This window comes from Macrobrachium rosenbergii, chromosome 56 (assembly GCF_040412425.1).
Source record: "Macrobrachium rosenbergii isolate ZJJX-2024 chromosome 56, ASM4041242v1, whole genome shotgun sequence".
Classification (NCBI taxonomy): domain Eukaryota; kingdom Metazoa; phylum Arthropoda; class Malacostraca; order Decapoda; family Palaemonidae; genus Macrobrachium; species Macrobrachium rosenbergii.
In genome coordinates, this window is record NC_089796.1 from 10,201,332 (window position 1) to 10,224,275 (window position 22,944).

At 38.7% G+C, this 22,944-nt stretch overlaps 1 protein-coding gene across 3 annotated transcripts in view; it reads right to left on the bottom strand.

Annotated features, from left to right (window-relative positions):
* Nucleotides 1-22,944, bottom strand: part of Rap2l (Ras-associated protein 2-like) — a 182,733-nt gene that overhangs the window by 52,401 nt on the left and 107,388 nt on the right. For all 3 annotated transcript variants that reach the window (XM_067100634.1, XM_067100637.1, XM_067100635.1), the window contains exon 3: nt 737-941. In XM_067100634.1, the coding sequence (XP_066956735.1) occupies nt 747-941 (195 nt within the window). In that variant the 3' untranslated portion in view covers nt 737-746. The remainder of the gene's footprint in view (nt 1-736; nt 942-22,944) is intronic.

Sequence of the window (22,944 nt, forward strand, 5' to 3'; positions counted from 1 at the left end):
TTCCCAAGGAATTCCGGGAAACAACAGCATTCTGGCTGCACTGCGTGGTGTGGGTAACCAGATAGCTGGGAGTATAAGTTTGCAGCCCCATCTCCCGTTCCCATTTGCAAATAACCGGAGATTCACGTCATTTCAGATGGTTCGGTCATGTGGAGAGAGTCAAGTATACAATTCAGAAGTGTTAAGAGGAAGGAGAGGAAGACCTAGAGAAGGTTGAATAGACGGCAAGAATAAGGTATTGGAAAGGCAGGACCTCAAGATCCCAGAAGGGGCGAGAGTGCGTGCAAGACGAGATGAATGGCGTCGCAGTGCATGGAGAGAGAGAGAGAGAGAGAGAGAGAGAGAGAGAGACTGACTTTTCGGTACAGGGGTTCATACACGATTCAGCAGTTTGAGTGTGAACGCAGTCATAATCATTATCTTTTCTACTCTGTAGGTCCGTCCAATGTTAGGGGGAAAACGGCTTTAACCTTTAAAGATATACACACACATATATATACATATATATAATGTATATATTTTTATATTTATATAAATATATACTGTACATATATACAATTATATATATATATATATATATATATATATATATATATATATATATATATATATATATATGTAGTATATATTTATATAAAAATATCTATAACGATATATATATATATACATATATACACATACATACATATAGTATATACAGAACAAAACAGTAACACAGACAACCATAATCACTGACCTATTTTGTGTTAGAGGAGAACACAACAGCAATAGTTGGCCTCCTTCTTCCCGGGGTTGACGTTCATCTCTCTGACGATCTCCGCGAAGACTTCGTTCACGTTACACCTGTTCTTGGCGGAGGCCTCGATGAACGGGCAGCCCCACATGTGCGCCAGGGCCATGCCGTCCGACGTCACCACCTCCCGCTGGTGGTCGAGGTCCACCTGAAGGAAGAGGAAAGCAGAAGTGTATAGGAACCGAGTCACATAAGCTGCTTCGTTCATTAGTCACGGCATCAAACGTCTTCGGTGGCGACGTATAAAGGATTCTAGAAAATGTTGATTTATGTGTGTGTGTGTGTGTGTGTGTGTGTGTGTGTGAGAGAGAGAGAGAGAGAGAGAGAGAGAGAGAGAGAGAGAGAGAGAGAGAGAGAAAACTTATGTAATTTACAAGATAAGGATTTCATGATTAGAGATGTGTGTGTGTGAAAGAGAGAGAGAGAGAGAGAGAGAACTATGTAATCTACAAATTATAACTCCATAATTAAGAATACGCAAGTATTTCTATTAATAACACATCATTGAACAAAGATACAAAACCATCAGGCGAGGACAAAAGAAACAAGATAGCGAACACCAACAAATTATCCCAATATATGGAACGATAAATAACGATAAATCATATCCCGAAGCGAATTAGTTTCATAACCATGAAAATGGAGAAAGGCAGAGTTATCTATTTCAACAACTAGCCAGCCACACATACACACACACACACACAGAGAGAGAGAGAGAGAGAGAGAGAGAGAAATTCCAAACCAATATATCTTTGAAAAACACAGTCGGATTAATGGTGTCCACAGAAAATCAATAATATCGTAATACCAAAACTAAAATTAAAAAATTAAAATCTTTTTAATTAACAAAGTAAAAATGATTTTAGGACTGAAATAGCTCCCATGATGCGGGCAACACGTTGCCCAATTTTTGGGAGGGTCCTTTTAATCTCATTGTCCAATGTTTAATGGACATAGCAAAAACAAATCCGCCATACCGTCAAAATACAAAGCACCAGGCTGCTCTCTCTCTCTCTCTCGCTCTCTCTCTCTCTCTCTCTCTCTCTCTCTCTCTCTCTCTCTCTCTCTCTCTCTCATACTCGTACGTTGGCTGGGTTTGTTACCTGTAGACCTGAATTGGCATATTTTAAATGATTTTACTTCATTTGCCCTTGCTGATAAAGAAATTCTCTCTCTCTCTCTCTCTCTCTCTCTCTCTCTCTCTCTCTCTCATACTCGTATGTTGGCTGGGTTTATTACTTGTAAACCTGAATTGATATTTTTAAAGAGCTGATTTCAGCTGTCACTGCTGATAAAAATCTCTCTCTCTCTCTCTCTCTCTCTCTCTCTCTCTCTCTCTCTCTCTCTCTCTCTCTCTCTCTCTCTCTCTCTCTTCCAAGCATGCACCGGAAACAGCAACCCCCTTTCTCTTAAAAGCTCAAGACACCACCAGTCACAGATGGGAAAACCTGACACGTGGGATCGATAATAATCGTGACGAGCTCATAAAAAAAAAATCTAAACGAACTACACTGTACAAACTTCTACAGTAAATTTGTATTATGATAAGTAGGTAACATAAATACGATAATACAAGTGTTGACGATGAACTGATCACTCACGCATTTTTATCTACCTCTTCTTTATCGCAGACGCAACCCACAGCAGTCCACTATAACCGGCTACACAATTCACTGATTTAGGGGAACAAGGGTTATATTTGACCTTCAGGAAAGGAGCCTATGTGATTCCCAACCCGTCTGGTTCGGGGACAGACCGCAGGTGTTCTCAGCTGTAAGCTAGGGAAATGTTTATAAATCCTCTGGTAATTTATCGCCCTTTTCAAAAGAATTGTTGAAGAACGGTACCACGAATGATAAATGGAAAATATGAATTTCAAGAAATAAATATTACAGGATCTGGTATTATTATTATTATTATTATTATTATTATTATTATTATTATTATTATTATTATTATTCACAAGATGAACCATATTCATACGGAACAAGTCCACAGGGGCCACTGACTTGAAATTCAAGCTTCCAAAGAATATGGTGCTCATTACGAAGAATTAACAGAAGGTAATGGGAAATACAGGAAGAGGAGATAAGTTATCAGAAAAACAGATAAATTAACAAATCAGTAAATAAACAGAAACGTAAGTAAATTATTAAAACGCAACAAACAACGCATCAACATGCATTAGTGCAAGTCTCACGCGGATGTATGGGCAAAACATCTCATTTGCATGCATAAACAAGAGAGCCTTCGAGGTGTGCCACATGGCAAGCGCCAATTATACTCTCTCTCTCTCTCTCTCTCTCTCTCTCTCTCTCTCTCTCTCTCTCTCTATATATATATATATATATATATATATATATATATATATCATCACATTACCACAGGTGAAAAATAAGAAACAGGGTATAGGTCTGACCGGTTTCGACTTTATTTCCAAACCATTGACGATAATAATCATATATATATATATATATATATATATATATATATATATATATATATATATATATATATATATATATATATATATATACCACAGTCAACACATTTACGGTCATCCAAAGCACCAGACTTCAAAATGTCGAATCACAATAGCCAAAAGATTATCCAGACTTCTGAAGGGTTCTTATAGTTTCAATGGGCACAGTTTTATCTCCGACCGGCCAATGAAGAATATGAGGAATTTATTTCTGGTGACAGAAATTCATTTCTCGCTATAATGTGCTTCGGATTCCACAATAAGCTGTAGGTCCCGTTGCAAGGTAATCAACTGGTTCTTAGCCAGGTAAAATAAATCTAATCCTTCGGGCCAGCTCTAGGAGAGCTGTTAATCAGCTCAGTGGTCTGGTTAAACTAAGGTATATTTAACTTTAACTTTTTCTAGGATGAGATTGCGAGTCCCGTGCCTCTATGGACTGTCACGGGAGCTTATGCAGCTTGGGTTTCATTAGTAGTCACCCCTCCAAGTACTAACCAGACCTAATATTGCGCAACTTGACATATCGAGAGACAAGTGGTGTTACTTAAGCCTTATTTCCATAACATTACTGTACAAACCAGTCTAGTGGGACAAAAAATAGAACATGTCACCAAACACATCCGCATTAACATACATACACTGCGTCCAGATTAAATCAAGAATACGTCGTATGCAAGGGAAAACCCTTCAGTACTTTATCTGAACGATCTGAAACATACCAGATATCAATCAACAGAAGTTAAGTCTAAACGCATCGTGTGCACAAATTTTTCATTGCAAATCAAGACTCTGCTGAGTTGTATCCTAATCTATCTAGTTATATTATTAGTTGACATTATGTCTAGTTGTATCCACAACACTTTTTGTTAACTTCTCACAGAATTATTTGAAATTTTATCAACCTAATTAATCTAAAGTCGAATCCTTGCATATGTGTGACACATCGAATGCAGAAATACAATTCGCCGGCTGCGAATGATCAATAATAATCTACCGAAAACTGTCCACCACTTAGATATCAGTAATATGATACCGCAAACGGGCAGTGGCAACGTTCAGCAATTTCGCAAGAACGTAGGACAGGGCGGATTATCAGGCATACCTGATGAATAATCGTCATGAAAACGGGATCCTGATAACAATAATTCTTCCGAGAAAAGGTTTACTCACTCGTCAAAGCAAGACTTCAAATGCCGTGCACGTGCACAGACAGTGAACAAAGAAGAATTTCCGAAAACACCTCGTAACCAAACTCCTCCCTGCTGGTCCAAACACATACACGCGCACAAACACACACACACACACACACACACACACACACACACACACACACACACACAACTATCTCTGGGCTCTTTTAATCATTTCAACACTCACGACAAAATTCTTGTCGACGACACTCCCTTTCATTTCTTGACAAGTCATTCACAAGAGATTTCCTAACACAACTTGATAAGTTTCTTTTTTTGTTTATCTAATACCAGTTCACCTTGTTTTTGTATAACTTTCCTTGGAGAGCAGATATGAAATCCTGACTTTACAAACCAGCACTTGGTCCAGAAATTTTCACGGAAGTCAGTATTTCTAATTATTCTAATCGTCTGTTATGTTATCTTGTCAAGTAATTGATGTACTTCAGCAAACATGCCGTCAAAAATTACAGCAATAAACCATAACTAGTGGTGAAAGACTGACCCAGACGTGGAGCTTTATATAGTGCATGTAAGAGTGTGTGTGTGTATATATGATATATATATATATATATATATATATATATATATATAATAAATGTATATTATATATATATATATAATATATATATAATATATATATATATATATATATATATATATATATATATATTATATATATATATATATATATATATATATAAATAAATAAATATATACATATATATTATATACACTACCTATTATATGTGTTAAAAAGTACAAAGACACACATACGAGACAAAACATTACTGACCAATGAAAGAAGAAAAAACTACCTGATAAGGCAACCGCGACAGAAACACACAAAAAACAACCATACCCCAGACAGGTGAGGATCTATAGACACATAATCATGTACTGCGAGACAAAGAGGTCGCCATTACGACAGCGATTCCGATAAGGCAAATCACGTGTGTCAAGCTATCTGTGATACGAAACATTTCCTGTGGTCACAATAATAACAATAAAGGGAGAGAGAGAGAGAGAGAGAGAGAGAGAGAGAAAGAGAGAGAGAGAGAGAGACTGTATGTAACAAACCAGGCGATATGGAAACAGTTCCTGTGAAGTCACAATAATAATGAGAGAGAGAGAGAGAGAGAGAGAGAGAGAGAGAGAGAAGAGAGAGAGAGAGTCAGTCTGGTAGCAACCTAGGTGGTATGAAACAGTTCCTGTGGTCCAAATAATAACAACAGAGAGAGAGAGAGAGAGAGTCTGGTAGCAAACTAGGTGATATGAAACAGTTCCTGTGGTCACAATAATAACAATAAAAGAGTTCAGAGAGAGAGAGAGAGCAATAATAACAATAAAGAGACTCTATGTAGCAAACTAGCGTGAAAAAAGAACCAGGATAGAGAAAAAAAAAAAGCCAAGGGTAAAAAAGCAACCTTGACATCTGTCAAGTTCTTATGAATGGAGCTTTTTCGACAGGAACCTTTCCGGCTATTGACACGACTTAGGGGTAGGGGGGAGAGGGACCCGACCCCACTTAGCCAATGAGTCCTTGTTGGGAGTGCCATTTGACACAATGACCTCACTGGTGTCAGTCTAAGAGAAGGGTCGAGAGCAAAGCCTGACTGGGCCTTGAATCCCTTAGGGCAAAAGTCATTCAGACAAATACAAAAACGTACTCACGATTCCTTGCATTTTAATACATTTTTATCTCTTTATCTATCTATTAATTTATTATTGTTTCTTTTTTTAATAAGTGACATCTCTTCTTTCTGTATTTCCCTTTACCTACTCTTACTTCTTCCTAATGAGCACCATATTCTTTGGAAGCTTGAATTAGAAGTCAATTGCCACTGAGCTTGTTCCATACGAATAGGGTTCATCTTCTGAATAATAATAATAATAATAATAATAATAATAATAATAATAATAATAATAATAATATATAATAATAATAATAATAATAAGACGAACAATTAATACTATTAATCATTACCTTTTCATACTTTGGTGTACTGTGTTTTTTTTCATATGCTACTCACATTTGTCATTGCCCACCATATCAGAGACTCGAAAATCGAAGTGACTATCATTAACCCCACAAATCTACATCATTTTAATATCATTCGACATAAAAAAAATTATTTCTACTTCAATTCTCTCATATAACACTTCTACACTTCACCTACCTTTTAAAAATTTGTTCCTTTTTTTTAACAAGTACACATTAATTTCAGCCACGATTCGTCCAACCTACAGTTCTAAATTCTGAAAGCCCTCTAATCTACGATCTTTTCTCTCGGAAGCACAAGGGCCACTCTGCAATTCATTTTTCTAAAATCCTCTCTCTACTCTACTTCATTTTTTCTCTGGAGCATATTTTAATTTTCTGCACTCTGTCCTCTAAAACGAGCGAGTCCGTGAATATCCGGCCCTAGTCATAACCAATTTTTATAGGCTAACAATTTGAACGGCTCAAAGAGCAATACCCTTCGTCAATAAAAGACTGATCCCGTTATGGCTGGTCATTGCTTCACCGTTGCCCGAAGCTGACAATGGAGGTACATTCATATTTCTGACACCACCAGAGAGAGAGAGAGAGAGAGAGAGAGAAACATTTCTTGGCTTGTTTCTACAATTTTGGTGAAACTAAATATCTAGCATATTATAACTCTCTTCAATGTATGGCACTGTCTTACAAAAGGTGGAATGACAATTTAGGAGGCATACTTGACCCGCAAAATGCGAGAGAGAGAGAGAGAGAGAGAGAGAGAGAGAGGTAAAGGTTACAATATTATTCCTTGGCTTGCTTCTATAATTTCGACAAGACAAATTCAATAAGATCCACCACATTTTCACTGCACTTAATAAAGGCCACAACTTTATAACGGATGAAATGATAGTTTTGGTGGCAGCTTGACCCGTAAATATGTGAGAGAGAGAGAGAGAGAGAGTGAGAGAGAGAGGAGAGAGAGAGATCCACAGTGCTTAAAGACATTAACGTGCGGTGGCGCTCAAAACACGTTTGTGGTCAATCTAGGAACTCGTCAATGGCCCAAGTATGCGTGCTTGCACGCCATCCTTCACAATCTTAGCCAACATCCGATCCATGAGCCTGGCATCCTACCTTACACATTCCTGACCAAATCTGTCACAAAATATTTCCACAAAATATGACTTTCTGTTCCTCCTGGAAGCTTAAGTAGAAGCTGCTGTCATCGGTATGACACACAACCCGCTATACAGAAAAGCGTCAAGGCAAATCAATTGCTTCAGAGTACAGATATTACAAATATTAGAAAACTGAACACGCAGAGTAAAAAAAAATGACTATCAGTATAAATTTTTATAAAAAGTGACTATCAGTATCAATTTTTTTTAAAAGTGACTATTTATCAGTATAAATTTTGAAAAAAAAATTACTATCAGTATAAACTAAAAAAAATTACTATCGGTATAAATTTTTAAAAGTGACTATTTATCAGTATAAAGTTTAAAAAGTGACAATTTATCAGTATAAATTTTTGAAAAGTGGCTATCAGTATAAATTTTTGAAAAGTGACTATCAGTATAAATTTTTAAAAAGTGACTATTTCAGTATAAATTTTAAAAATGGCTATCAGTGTAAATTTGAAAAAAGTTACTATTTGTCAGTATAAATGTTAAAAAGCTACTATTTATCAGCATAAATTTTAAAAAGTGACTCAGTGTAAATTAAAAAAAAGTGACTATCAGTACATATTTTTAAGAAGTGACTGTTCATCAGTATAGATTTTAAAAAGTGACTATCTAACAGCATCATTTCAAAAAGATACTATTTATCGGTATAAATTTTAAAAAGTGACTTTATCAGTATCAATTAAAAAAAGTTACAATTTATCAGTATAAATTTTAAAAAGTTATTATTTATCAGTATCAATTTAAAAGACTATTTATCTGCATCAACTTAAAAAAAAAAACGACTATTTATCAGTATATATTTAAACTGGCTAAAGTGCAACCTGCATGGTAAGAGACACACGAGCGTTTATTAAAGATATTGAAACGTTTAACCCCACTGTTCATTCCCCAGATAAATACACCTTTAACCATCACTTAGCTTTATCAAGATTCACAAATTATTATTTTTAAGAAGTTTTAGATAAAATCGCCCTCACGACAACAAGGGACCCACACAAACACACACACACAAACACGCGCGCGCACACAGAAACAGGGAAACAAAGAGATAACGAAGAACAAGAATCTAAATAAAAGAGAGGAAGATAAAGATAACATGCGACAGTAAGTGCAAACAAACAAAAGAACGAGAGAGAGAGAGAGAGAGAGAGAGAGAGAGAGAGAGATAACACTACACGTTGGGAAACGAACAAAAGTGAAAGTCAGCCTAAACTACAAAGAAAAAGAAGATAGCTCCACCGGGTGGATCATGGAGGCTTCCCGCTTACTCACGAGGGCAATAAATTCAAGTGCGAGTCAGCAAGACCTTGAGGGTAGGGGCATGCGGTGGTGGGCAAGGAAGTTCTTTGTGTCTTCGAAACTCATCCATACCGAGAACTGACTCCTCCGCCGGTCAAGGCAGCGGCTGGACGGATTAGCCACGTGGAAGGATGTTAACAGTAATATAGTTCTCGCATATTCACAACCGGTTTCATCGGCGCTGAAAATTCCTGATGGGTTCCGGAGCTTGGTCTCCAAGACCTAAATTTCATAATCAATCAATCAATCAATCAATCATAACCGGTTCATAGATCATTCAGACGACTGCAGAGTGAAACTGGAAAAGGTAAACGGTGCTACTTCGGCTTGTTATCTACGCGTCCTCTACTCCGAGGTGCTAGTACTAAATGTGGCGGAAGCTACTTGGGACGCCATGTTTAGTACTAGCCCCTCGGGGATTAAAGTATTATATACATCCATTTGTATATTGTGTGGTCGGCAAATTATATTAATAAACGATATCTTCGCGAGGCCGTCTACTTCAGTTTCGTACTAGCACCTCGGAGTAGGTGACGCGTAGATAACAAGCCAAAGTAGCACCTAAAAATCTGAAACTGAACATAAGGAGAGAAACTGATACAATACGAATTACCAGCGATGTGAGGTTTTCGTTTTTTTACTATATAAGTAGCCTATTCCGGTAACTGGCGGTTTGAACCGAGGTCTTGAGGCCTTGGTTTGAACATTTCCAGCGGCAAAAACAAAACATTAAAAATAGAGGATGTAATTAAGTATACTAACAAAAGACGTTGTGTAGCACAAATCCAAGGCTGCTTAAGGCCACAGTACTTTCTTAAATAAAAAAAAAAAAAAAAAAAAAAATCGGCAAAATCGAGTTTTCTGTATAGCGTATAATGCTGTATGAAACTCTCATCCACGGCCCGGTGGTGGCCTGTGTTGTTGGCACCTATAGCGGTGCTAGACGCACGGTCATGGCTACCTTTAACCTAAATAAAAACTACTGAGGCTAGAGGGCTGTAATTTGGTATGTTTGATGATTGGAGGGTGGACGATCAACAAACCAATTTGCAGCCCTCTAGCCTCAGTAGTATTTAAGATCTGAGGGCGGACGGACAGACAAATAGTCATCTCAATAGTTTTATTTTACAGAAAACTAAAATATCCAGCGCCAGCAGCAGATGACATTCTTTCCACAAAGCCAAATAAAACAGAATTAAAGAAAGTAGTCAAACGTGCCTCAACATGACCGAAAACCAAGCGTCTGCCGAATACAAACATAAAGACCAGCAAGACTAAACTCTACGGGCTGTTCCTGACAGCAACAATGAACAGACAATCAAAAGGAAGGAAGTATCGTGGCTAGAAAGTGGAAGCGCTGGTTACAGGCGCATTCCATAAGCAATGGGCGGATTCTCAAAGTAGAGATGGATTATGAATGTGGGTGGACTTAGGTATGCGGGTTGATTATGGGAGAGTGGGCGGAGGGCCTATAGGTGGATGGGCGGGTGAATGCTGGCTGGCAAGAACGCCACGTGGGTGACTGGCACAACGTGGGATGGCATGAACATTGTTCCACGTGGAACAGAACAGAATAACAGAATTCAGGCCAAAGGCCAAGCACTGGGACTATGAGGTCATTCAGCGTTGAAACGGAAACTGACCGCAAAAAGGTTTGAAAGGTGTAACAGGAGGAAAACCTCGCAGTTAGGAGAGTGTGGAATGTAAGGTGGAAGAAAAAGAATATGAAAGGAGGTACAGTAAAAGGATGGGTTGCAGCTAGGGGCCGAAGGGACGCTGCAAAGAATCTTAAGTAATGCCTACAGTACACCACATGTGCACTGTCGGCACTAACCCACTACGGGAGCTCTACGTGGATAATTGCGTAATGTGGAAGAAAAGTACATCACATTAGAGTGGATGACTGAACTCCGTGGATGACTAACATACCACGTGGATGAACGGGACATGGGTGTCAAGTACACTGCATGGATGTAACACATCATATGGAGAATTTAAAGCAACAAGATAATAGATGGATTACCAAAGGCTACACCCGACTATAGTACTGCCTTACGTTTAACCTATTTTTTCTGCTATATAACTAGAGCTGCTGCCTAACTCTTGGCCACTTGGGCGAATCTATGAGGTGTTGACTGCATTACATTTAACAATGTTCTGTTGACATAGTGGGCTTGCAATTGATGTAACGGGCTTTCTTAGAATCACAGTCAACTAAGAGAGAGAGAGAGAGAGAGAGAGAGAGAGAGAGAGAGAGAGACTCCTTAGTTATTATAATTGTGGTACCTATAAAACTTGATTGGGTACTGATGATAAGTCTGTTAATTCATATTCTCTGTCTGTCTCTCTCACTGTGACCTACAACACTCGACAAACAACTAGGTACATAATCCATAAGTTCCAGTCAACAGACACACACTGGTTCGGTTCCGGGTTCTGACACTGTTCATTCATTTGCGAGTTGAATGCTCCACTTCTTGCTGCGCTCGATTACCTATTAACTGTAGAACAAAGTTTTATTGATGCGCTTATAAAATACAGAGTAAAGCCACAATAATATATATAAAAGCTCTTCAACACATGAAAATATGAGCTAAATCCCTAGCAATAAAAAACCAGATTCTCTTTACAGGCGACACTTGCATAAAATACAGAATAAAATAGAATATAGAATTTAGGCCAAAGGCCAAGCGCTGGCACCTATTAGGTCATTCAGTGCTGAAAGGGAAATTGACAGTAAAAAGGTCTGAAAGGCGTAACAGGAGGAAACCCTCGCAGTTGCACTAGGAATCAAATGTTAAGAGAGGGTGGAAAGCAAGATAGAAGAGAATATGAACGGAGGTACAGTAAAAAGATTGAAAGGGGTTGCAGCTGGGGGCTGAAGGGACGCTGCAGAGAAACCTAAGTAATGTCTACAGTGCACCGCAAGAGGTGCACTGACGACACTAACCCCCTTACGGGGATAAAATACAAATGGATTAAACTTAGGAAGAAAGATACCGAAATAATCTGTAACTGGTAAGGTTCAAAATAAGATACCGAAATAATCTGTAACTTGCAAGGTTCAAAATAAGATACCGAAATAATCTGTAACTTGTAAGGTTCAAAATAAGATACCGAAATAGCCTGTAACTTGTAAGGTTCAAAATAAGATACCGAAATAATCTGTAACTTGTAAGGTTCAAAATAAGATACCGAAATATTCTGTAACTTGTAAGGTTCAAAATAAGATACCGAAATAATCTGTAACTTGTAAGGTTCAAAATAAGATACCGAAATAATCTGTAACTTGTAAGGTTCAAAATAAGATACCGAAATAACCTGTAACTTGTAAGGTTCAAAATAAGATACCGACATAATCTGTAACTTGTAAGGTTCAAATTAAGATACCGAAATAATCTGCAACTTGTAAGGTTCAAAAGCTCTGCATAAAAACTGAACGGTCAGCGACAAATATTTGGAGCCAGCTGGTCAAAGGGGGAAGAGAGAGAGAGAGAGAGAGAGAGAGAGAGAGAGAGATTGATGGCCGTTACAAGTATCAGAGGTCACCAACTCTCCCAAACCCTCAATTTTCCACCGTCATCACCGAATTATGATAAAGTACCAGTTGCTTTCCTTCGTGTTGATAAATCACAGTTCACAATCCAATATTCTTTTGAAACACTCTCCCTGCACATTTACTTCCACCACGAGAGAGAGAGAGAGAGAGAGAGAGAGAGAGAGAGGATATGTTGACGATTGAAAAAAAAATAAAACTCATCCACACCTATGTTAAGAACAAGTGCCACGAAAAAAAGGTTACGAAGACCTTGAAAAATGTTTGAAGATTGAGAGAAGACGCGACTAACTCCTAATACTTCAGTTATTATCAAATATTCAAATTATTAGACAAATTACATTCCTCTACAACCGGACTTGACTTCATATTTTGTCCGTGATTTCAATCACTTAAATTTCCATTTCTCTCTCTCTCTCTCTCTCTCTCTCTCTCTCTCTCTCTCTCTCTCTCTCAAGCGGTCATTTTCCAATGTGACTGTTCCTCAGTAAATCGGGCCTGACTCATAACCCGACCAACGTTGAGGACTTGTCAGGCCAACGAAGAAGAAGAAGAAGAAAAAAAGGCAATCTGGCAACTCGACCAAAGGGCCGGGCTCTCTTAAGACCTGGCTGTTGCAAAACGGCCAGAGTGGCCTTGAATTTGGCTGTCTAGAGTATTTGCTTCACAAGTCGAGTGCTCCTGTGATGTCTCCTGTAGGAGACGTCAGAACGAAAGCATCTTTCTCTCTTTTTTTTATCACGTCAAGGCAATTCCCAACCAATGGCTTGTTTGGCTGCAATATCTATATGCGAGCATATTTTTATAATAATAATAATAATAATAATAATAATAATAATAATATCTTGTTAAAAAGGATGGCTGCATCGTACGAATTAACCTTATATTGAGTCTTCTCAATTTGGCACAATGAAGCCATCCTTTTCTACAGGACATGCTTCTGAGAGGATATACAATACTAACTACTACTACTACTACTACTACTACTACTACTAATAATAATAATAATAATAATAATAATAATAATAATAATGAGCTTGGAAGAACAGCATATCACAACACATCACAGCATATCCTTTGACATAAAAGGACTTAAATCACACTAAGTACCGCATAAGTACTTCGTTCCTGATCATTTTGATAACTGAGTGGTATTCAAACCCTGCGAGCCCAGACGCCCCACAGAGTGACAATGTGTTGCCACGAGATCAATACATACGATCAATCTCTGGTATTAATCCTCTAACTCCAGTCAATTTCTGGTATTAACCCTCAAACTCCAATCAATCTCTGGTATTAATCCTCAAACTCCAATCAATCTATGGTATTAATCCTCAAACTCCAATCAATCTCTGGTATTAATCCTCAAACTCCAATCAATCTCTGGTATTAATCCTCAAACTCCAATCAATCTCTGGTATTAATCCTCAAACTCCAATAAACCTCTGGTATTAACTCTGGTATTAATCCTCAAACTCCAATCAATCTCTGGTATTAATCCTCAAACTCAAATCAATCTCTGGTATTAATCCTCAAACTCCAATCAATCCCTGGCATTAATCCTCAAACTCCAGTCAATCTCTGGTATTAATCCTCAAACTCCAGTCAATCTCTGGTATTAGGCTAATCCTCAAACTCCAGTCAATCTCTGGTATTAATCCTCAAACTCCAATCAATCTCTGGTATTAATCCTCAAACTCACCAAAAGAGGAAAGTAACTCCTACCTCGACTGACATACAGAGCTGACAGGATCACAGCCGTATTATTATTATTATTATTATTATTATTATTATTATTATTATTATTATTATTCAGTAGATGAAACCTATTCATATGGAGCAAGCCCACAGGGGACACTAACTTGAAATTCAAGCTTCCAAAGAATACGGTGTTCATTAGGAAGAAGTAAGAGGTAAAGTGAAATACAGAAAGAAGAGATCCCACTTATTAAACAAGAAAAAATAAATTAATTCATAAAGATAAAATGTATTAAAAAGCACGGAGAATAGTACTAAGGTTGTAGTAATGAACAGAGCAAATCCCCTTTAACCAAGAGAGAACTATTAAGGAATAGCCACTGTTAATGATAAGAGACTATATCATCATACTCGTAAATAAATAACCACTCAGCTGCTTTGATGACGAAACAAGACCATACCGTGTCGCCTTATCAAATCGAGGAAAAACCTCCAAGATTCAAGAGAAAAACAACGATCCAGGGAAAAGAAAAACATCCCCTCTGAAAAACTCTAACTTGGCGGTATTACGAAAAAGAAGAAGGGGGGAGGGGGGAGGGGAGACCATCACAAACAGCGATGCTAAGGATGAGTCTGACCTTGACCTTACTCTGCACACTGGCGTCATGAGGGAAATATAAATGTCAAATATGAAGTCTCTATGTCATAAAGATCAAAAGTTATAATCGAGGATAAATACCTATTTGACTTCTGACCTCCAATACGACCTTGAAACTAGGATCCAACACATAAAATATTCAATACCATCACTTACAGATTTGAAGTGTGGAGGTTTGAAGGTGTAACAGGAGGAAAACCTCGCAGATGTTTGGAGAGGATGGAAAGTAAGATGGAAGAAAGAAAATATGAATGGAGGCATAGCATAAGTAATGAAAGAAGTTGCAGCTAGGGGCCGAAGCGACGCTCCAAAGAACCTCAAGTAATGCCTACAGTGCACCGCACGAAGTGCACCGGTGGCACTACCCACCTACGGGGATGGTATTACAATCATAATACCTTATAAAAATTGACCTAAACGGATGGACTTACAGAAGACGAGACAGACAGAGAGACAGACATATGGTCACAGCGCCATACAGGCCAATTTACCATTTGCCCCCGGACGGTAAACCTGGTTCATAAAAATTTATCTGAACGACGACCACCGGATTTAGGGCACACGCAACTTCATTCCAGAGGCCATCCCCTTTAAAAATTCACTCAATTTCACTCAGTACTGAGGCCCGGCCTAGCTAATGACATTAAACTAATCGCACATAAAAAAGAAAATGAAAAAAAAAAACCGTACGCGCTGTTTTCATTAAGCACACACTTCCTGGACTGACTGCCTTAGTGGCCATTAAATTAAGGACAGATCAAAGGACGGTCAGTCCTTTGAAGATGGAGAGTCATATCAAAAAGATACGGAACATCAATAACATAATAACGAAGAATAGTTGATACGAAAGAATTCTAATGCGCGAACAATGAATTCGGGGACATCAATCGAGTGCATGTGAATAATAACGAAATTGGTTTTATATGAAGATCAAGTTCTGCCAGAAATCCCAAAGAATATATTTGAAAATTTACAACATAATTTATAACGCCATAACGAATAAACAAGAAACATTACATATTTAGCAAATAGTACATGCCCCCCCCAAAAAAGTTGCCATCCACGATAAACATGTTACACCCTTTAGAATTAAAAAAAACTGTTTATATCCTAGGAGAGTTAAACATTTAAAACATTAATAAATAACATCCATCAAAGACAAACACCATACATCAACCAAATTAAGCACTCTCGTACGTCAATCAAATAAAAAAAATAACTGACAAAAATACCCATCTCTGAAAAGTCAACCCATATGATTAACTACGACAAACGCTACCACTGGGTAAACTTATGGAGAGAGAGATTTAACCATTTTTCAACATTCTCCTTCACAAGCTTTTCTGAACAAATGTGGAGAGAGAGAGAGAGAGAGAGAGAGAGAGAGAGAGAGATAGTGTGTTTAACCATTTTCAACAGATTCTCCTTCACAAACTTTCTGAACAATACGTCGAGAGAGAGAGAGAGAGAGAGTTTAACCATTTTCCAACAGATTCTCCCTTCACAAACTTTTCTGAACAATACGTCGAGAGAGAGAGAGAGAGAGAGAGAGAGAGAGAGAGAGAGAGTTAACAATTTTCCAACAGATTCTCCCTCCTCAAACTTTTCTGAACAATACGTCGAGAGAGAGAGAGAGAGAGAGAGAGAGAATCACATACATATTTAAACGGGAGGTCAAGTCAAAACACCGCTCCAAACCACTTCACTCGGCTACCGTCATTTTAATCTGCCAGTTTCAAATACTCGAGATAAGGATCGGCCTTTTCGAGTGGTAGGGAAGCCGGTCAGGTACATAGTGTATATTTTAAAGGCATGATGCCCAAAAGGAAGTACTCTCGTTGTGATTTTACCCAGGAAAAATAACTTCCTATATAAGTAAATAGGTTCAGTGCTTTTAAGAATCCAGCTATAAAATTTTCAAGCCTTCGAGAGGGAGAGATTATTTGAAGATTACCTCGTCGAGGCCCTCACCTGTGTGGCCTTACGATACAACTAACTATAATTAATTAAAGCAATAACTTCCTATGTAAGTAAATCAAACTGGATTCAATGCTGCTAAATATCCAACTATAAATTTATAAGCCTTCGAGAAGGAGTTATCATTGGAAGATTACCTCGTCGAGGCCCTCACCTTAAGATGCAACTAACTACAATTAATGAAAGCAGTAAGTTCCTATGCAAGTAAATCAAACTGGATTCAATGCTTTTAAGTATCCAGTTATAACATTTCCAAGCCTTCGAGGAGATATCATTTGAAGATTGCCTCGTCGAGGCCCTCACCTGTGTGGACTTTTAAACTACTAATTACAGTTAATGAAAGCAATGATGTTGGATTTGTCTTCAGTACTCAATACAAGGTGCCAGATCGACTAATAATTACGCCCGGCAATAAGGTCGCTAAATGCCCAGTGGCACCGCTTCTTGGCTCATTCGACACGATATCCTGGAACCTGTCCATGAGAGAGAGAGAGAGAGAGAGAGAGAGAGAGAGAGAGAGAGGATTTAACCATTTTTTGAGTCGAGAGACAGACAGACAGACAGAGAGAATTTAACCATTTCTCAACAGATTCTCCCTCAAACTTTTCTGAACAATACTGTACACCAAGAGAGAGAGAGAGAGAGAGAGAGAGAGAGAGATTTAACCATTTCTCAACAGATTCTCCCTCCTCAAATTTTCTGAACAATAATACTGTACAGAGAGAGAGAGAGAGAGAGAGAGAGAGAGAGAGAGAGAGATTCTAAGAACGTGAGCGAAGAGCCACCTCAGAGCACGACCTTGCCCCCAAATCAGATTAGATATCTGCCACCAGGACGACTTGTTCTCGAGTGCCACTTAGTCAAGAAGGAACTCGGACCACTACAGCTGCGCCAAGAAGGTACCTCCATGACCGACAATTGAAGACAGCATCTTCTACGAGGGCGACTTATTACTGATTATGAGGCTAATCGCAGCGAAATTCCCCGCTAAGTTTCTTGAAAGGGCAAAAGTAATGACGGGAAAAAGAGGGGGGGGGGGGGATGGTGCACTTGGAACTCAGGAAGACATTCTCCGCGATTCAATCTGAGCCCAAAAGGTCAACTAATCCAGTTATAAAAATAAGAAAAAAATAAAAATCTTGGAACCATATGATCCATTTATGAGGAAATACCTTGAAGCTTTGCTAAATACAACATTTATTTAACGACCAACACAGTCAAACGTTTTGAAAACAGACAGGACACCATAACAGAAAAAAACAAACAAGCACAATTCTCGAGAACTGGCCCCTTTAGAGACGCCATGACGTGGTGGGTGTTAGGGAACAATAAAGAGATGATTCAGCCTTCTCTCTCTCTCTCTCTCTCTCTCTCTCTCTCTCTCTCTCTCTCTTCTCTCTTCTCTCTCTCTCTCTCTCTCTCTCTCTCTCAAGCAGTAACAAACGAAGCCAAGGCCTGGCTCTCGCAAACGGCAACAAAAGTAATAAGGCCTTTCTCTCCCTCTCACTCGTATACAGCAACAAAGGAAATCAACACCTAATGAAAACAAACCTAAATGAAATGCAATACAGCCAAGGAAAGTTCAAACTTCAACAACGCGAATTCCAATCCCAGGCATTACTGCGGCATGCAAGCACTCGACATGGCAAGTCTCTCAACCTCTCCTCTTTTTTTTTTTTTTTTTATACATCTCACACCGGAGGAATCCCACCTAGAACTAAAGTAAACAGTACGTCATGGTGGCATTGAGGAAGAGGAGGAGGCGTGTGGGAGTTACCTCAGCTCGCCGCTGCAGTGGAAAGCGTATAACTCGCGCTGGGAAATTTGATGGTGTAAATAAAGATGAGAAGAGTACAACGCAGGATTCCGAAAAAAAAAAAAAAATACACCTGCCTTGTGATGAAATATGATGGTAATCTTGAAGATGAATTTGGATGAAAATTAAGTCAAAGCGAAACAGGAATTAGATGTTTCACCACAAAGGAACCATTTTAAGAGACTCAAGAAATGGGACTGGAGAAAATAAATGAATCATGTGTGAAACTGAAGAATAAGGTAAGTGAAACTGAACTGAAGAATATGGTGAATGAAACCAAATAACTGGACGGAACAGGGTAAAAACGAATAATAATGAGTATAAAATACACAAGCTGCCTGTCGGAAATGCCTCATCGTCGAAGAAACTGTTGATAAATATATTAGTGAAGGAAGCAAAAATACCAGAGATCTTTCGTCAGTCAGTCACCTAAAAAGAGTTAAAGACGCCAAAGCAAATAAAAGAGAGAGAGAGAAAAAAAAAACGATATGAGGAAGTAAGAACGATATCAATGGAGATTGTTGAGATAAAGCGATTGGCTGATCCAACTTGCTATTGAATTGGAGGAGGAAGGAGGCGGTAACACCCCGAAATGAAGCATGCAACTTTGCAAGAATGGAAAGGAAGACAGAATTTAGGCCAAAGGCCAAGCACTGGGACCCATGAGGTCATTCAGCGCTGAAAGGGAAACTGACAGTAGAAAGGTCTGTAAGGTGTAACAGGAGGAAAACCTCGCAGTTGCACCATGAAACAATAGATAGGTGGAAAGAAAGATGGAAGAGACAATATGAAGGGAGGTACAGTAAAATGGATGAAGGTGTTACAGCAAGGGCCCAAGGGACGCTGCAAAGAACCTTAAGTAATGCCTACAGTGCACCGCATAAGGTGCACTGACGGCAATGCCCCCATACGGGGGTCATTGCAAGAAATACCCTAACGACACCATAACAACATTTTGAAGGCAAAGGAATCGTGCGGATGCTCCGAGTGCCGCGGCATTTAATTTCAACTGAAAAACGGGTCAAGAGGCAACATTCTAACAGGATATTCTCTCTCTCTCTCTCTCTCTCTCTCTCTCTCTCTCCATTCAAATGATTCTACTTGCTTTACCGTGACTGTTAATATCTGCCGTTTAACGGGCTCTCTCTCTCTCTCTCTCTCTCTCTCTCTCTCTCTCTCTCTCTTAAGGTCAAACTCGAAAAAAAAAAAAAAACGAACTCGGTAAACATCAAGTACATAACCAGACAGATTCACCCTCACCTCAGCACCCCATAACTAGAGAGAGAGAGAGAGAGAGAGAGAGAGAGAGAGAGAGAGAGAGAGAGAGAGAGAGAGCCAGCATTATAAAACATAATAATAGTTACAATGAGTAAAGTGCCTGGGTCCTATCTCTCAAGAGAAAAAAGATTCGCCACTTAAAACGAGGATATCAATCAGTACAGTGAAGCGGACAGAATAATCTATTAGAGAGAGAGAGAGAGAGAGAGAGAGAGAGAGAGAGAGAGATATCCACCACAAACGACAGATAATGATGGCCTGATAAACAAAGCGACTGGAACTTATCAGAGAGAGAGAGAGAGAGAGAGAGAGGGGGACTCAGAATGGTGTTTAGAGCAGCGTGGTGTGCGGTGAAGGTTAAGTGGATGACTCAAGTATAATATGCCGCAAGTGGCCATGAGTGATTATAAAACCCCCAAAACTTCCCCCTTATACTGCCAGCGTCTTAACCCCATTCCCCATGAAACTGACGTCCCCATCCTTTTATACACACACACACACACACACACACACACACACACACACATCACCCGGTGGATACCGAGAACTTTTAATAAGTGGAGAAAAACATTCCTCACAAACATGCTTCCTATGCGGACGAAAACGTGGACCCTTTCTACTGTATTTTTCAAGCAGTCTTCCCGTTATGATTATTATCTCGTTTCGTGTGCTCGCTCTCTCTCTCTCTCTCTCTCTCTCTCTATTATACACTCCAACAACGTAACTGTGCATTATCTAAAATATGATTCACATATACTGACGGGAATATTAAGTACTACAATAATGACAGTGGATATCCTTGTTCTAGTGGGACACTCTAATCTAATTATTGCTATTTTTCATTTATTAACCTAGAGTCACTTTAAGTGGATGCAATGCAAGGAATTTTGATTGAAAATATCTTTAGGCAATACATGAAAATGAATACGATATACCTCAAACTCAGGCTGTTGAAGTCAACGAATTCAAAATAAAAAAAGTAATAAAAAATACTGTATAATAATGCTACCAAAGTTAGGTACAGACAACCTATATATAGTACTTCAGCATATTTCAATAAAATACTTATAGAGTATATATCTTTCGTTATCCTTTTCATTCATACTGTAAAATATGATGCTAAATGTTTCTGAAAAGGACCAAGACCACTAAAACTCTACAGAACCTGGGAACAAGTAATCCAACACAGGTTCACCGTAGGTTAGCACAGGATAAGGGTTTCAGGGAAAGGCTCCACAGGATAAGGCCCGATAAGAGACTTCACGGAAAGGCTGCACAGGATAAGGTTCAATAAAAGACTTTAGGATAAGGCTGCACAGGATAAGGATTGGTAAGAGACTTCAGGGAAGGGCTGCACAGAATAAGGCTCGATAAGAGACTTCAGGGTAAGGCTGCATACGATAAGGCTGGACAAGAGACTTCAGGGAAAGGCTACATAGGATAAGGCTGGATAAGAGACTTCAGGAAAAGGCTGCACAGGATAAGGCTCGATAAGAGACTTCACAGGGAAAGGCTGCATAAGATAAGACTGGATAAAAGACTTCAGGAAAAGGCTGCATAGGATAAGGCTGGATAAGAGACTTCAGGAAAAGGCTGCATAGGATAAGGCTGGATAAGAGACTTCAGGGAAAGGCTGCATATAGGATAAGACTAGATAAGAGACTTCAGGAAAAGGCTGCATGGGATAAGGCTGGATAAGAGACTTCAGGAAACGGCTACACAGGATAAGGCTGAATAAGAGACTTCAGGAAAAGGCCGGATAAGAGACTTCAGGGAAAGGCTGCATAAGATAAGACTGGATAAGAGACTTCAGGGAAAGGCTGCACAGGATAAGGCTGGATAAGAGACTTCAGGGAAAGCCCTTAGTAGGTGGATTAAGAGAAACAGCTGAGCTGAATGAAGCAGAGTGGCAGTAAGAGAACAGGGCAGAGCCAATCCACACAGACAGGCTACGCAAGCCACCCGCAAAGCAATCCATCAAATCACAAATCGAGTGTTTCTCAGAGAGTGACTGGCCGCCTATGGCAAGCCTCTATATGGTGAGAAAGCCTGGTGGATGATACCCATTCGGAACTAGCCACTCGTTTACCTCTATTAAGGTAATTGCTGACGCGTGAACAAAAACGAGGAAGAGAGACGAGAGAGAGACAGAGAGAGAGAGAGAGAGAGAGAGAGAGAAGGGAAGGGGGGTTGAGGAGGGAACAGAAGAGAGTGAGCCGGTGGGAATAGACTCGAAGCCGTTTCCCATAACAGATCGTGGCTCCCGAGTAGATTACGCAGAAGTCACTGTCATATTCATACTTTTAACGCTAGCAGCTTTACACAACTGGACACAGGCTCACCAGCAAGGTGTATAACCCAACCTATACACGCTGCACTCTTCACACTTATCTTGCATACACGCTCGAGTTTCTTGGATTTTATGGACCTTTCCTTATAATGCCTCTTTTAAATAATTTAGCTAAACCTTTAGAGGTCTTTCTCTCCTTGACAACAAACACTGATTATATTTATATTTATATATATATATATATATATATATATATATATATATATATATATATATAATATATATACATTATATTATATAATTATACACAGTATATATATGTATGCATGTATGTACGTAAATATATGTATATGTGTGTATACTCTTGTTTAGAGAGACGAAATGTGTTTGTAAAAATATTTACAGAACTTAAAGCTTCCGTCCATCCTTCTGTGGACTTGATCAAGTCCACAGATGGGTGGACGAAAGCTTTAAGCTCTATAAATATTTTTACAAATACATGTCGTCTCTCTAAACAAGATTATCACTGTGGATCCTTCTACTGATAACTGTGGAGTACGATACGGTGTTTATATATATATATATATATGTATATATATATATATATATATATATATATATATATATATATATATATATATATACACACACAAATCCAGAGAGAAAGAGAAACAGTGGATTTCTTGTCATTATTTATATGTTCATCACGTTCCTGTATTTTCGTGATCCAGTTATA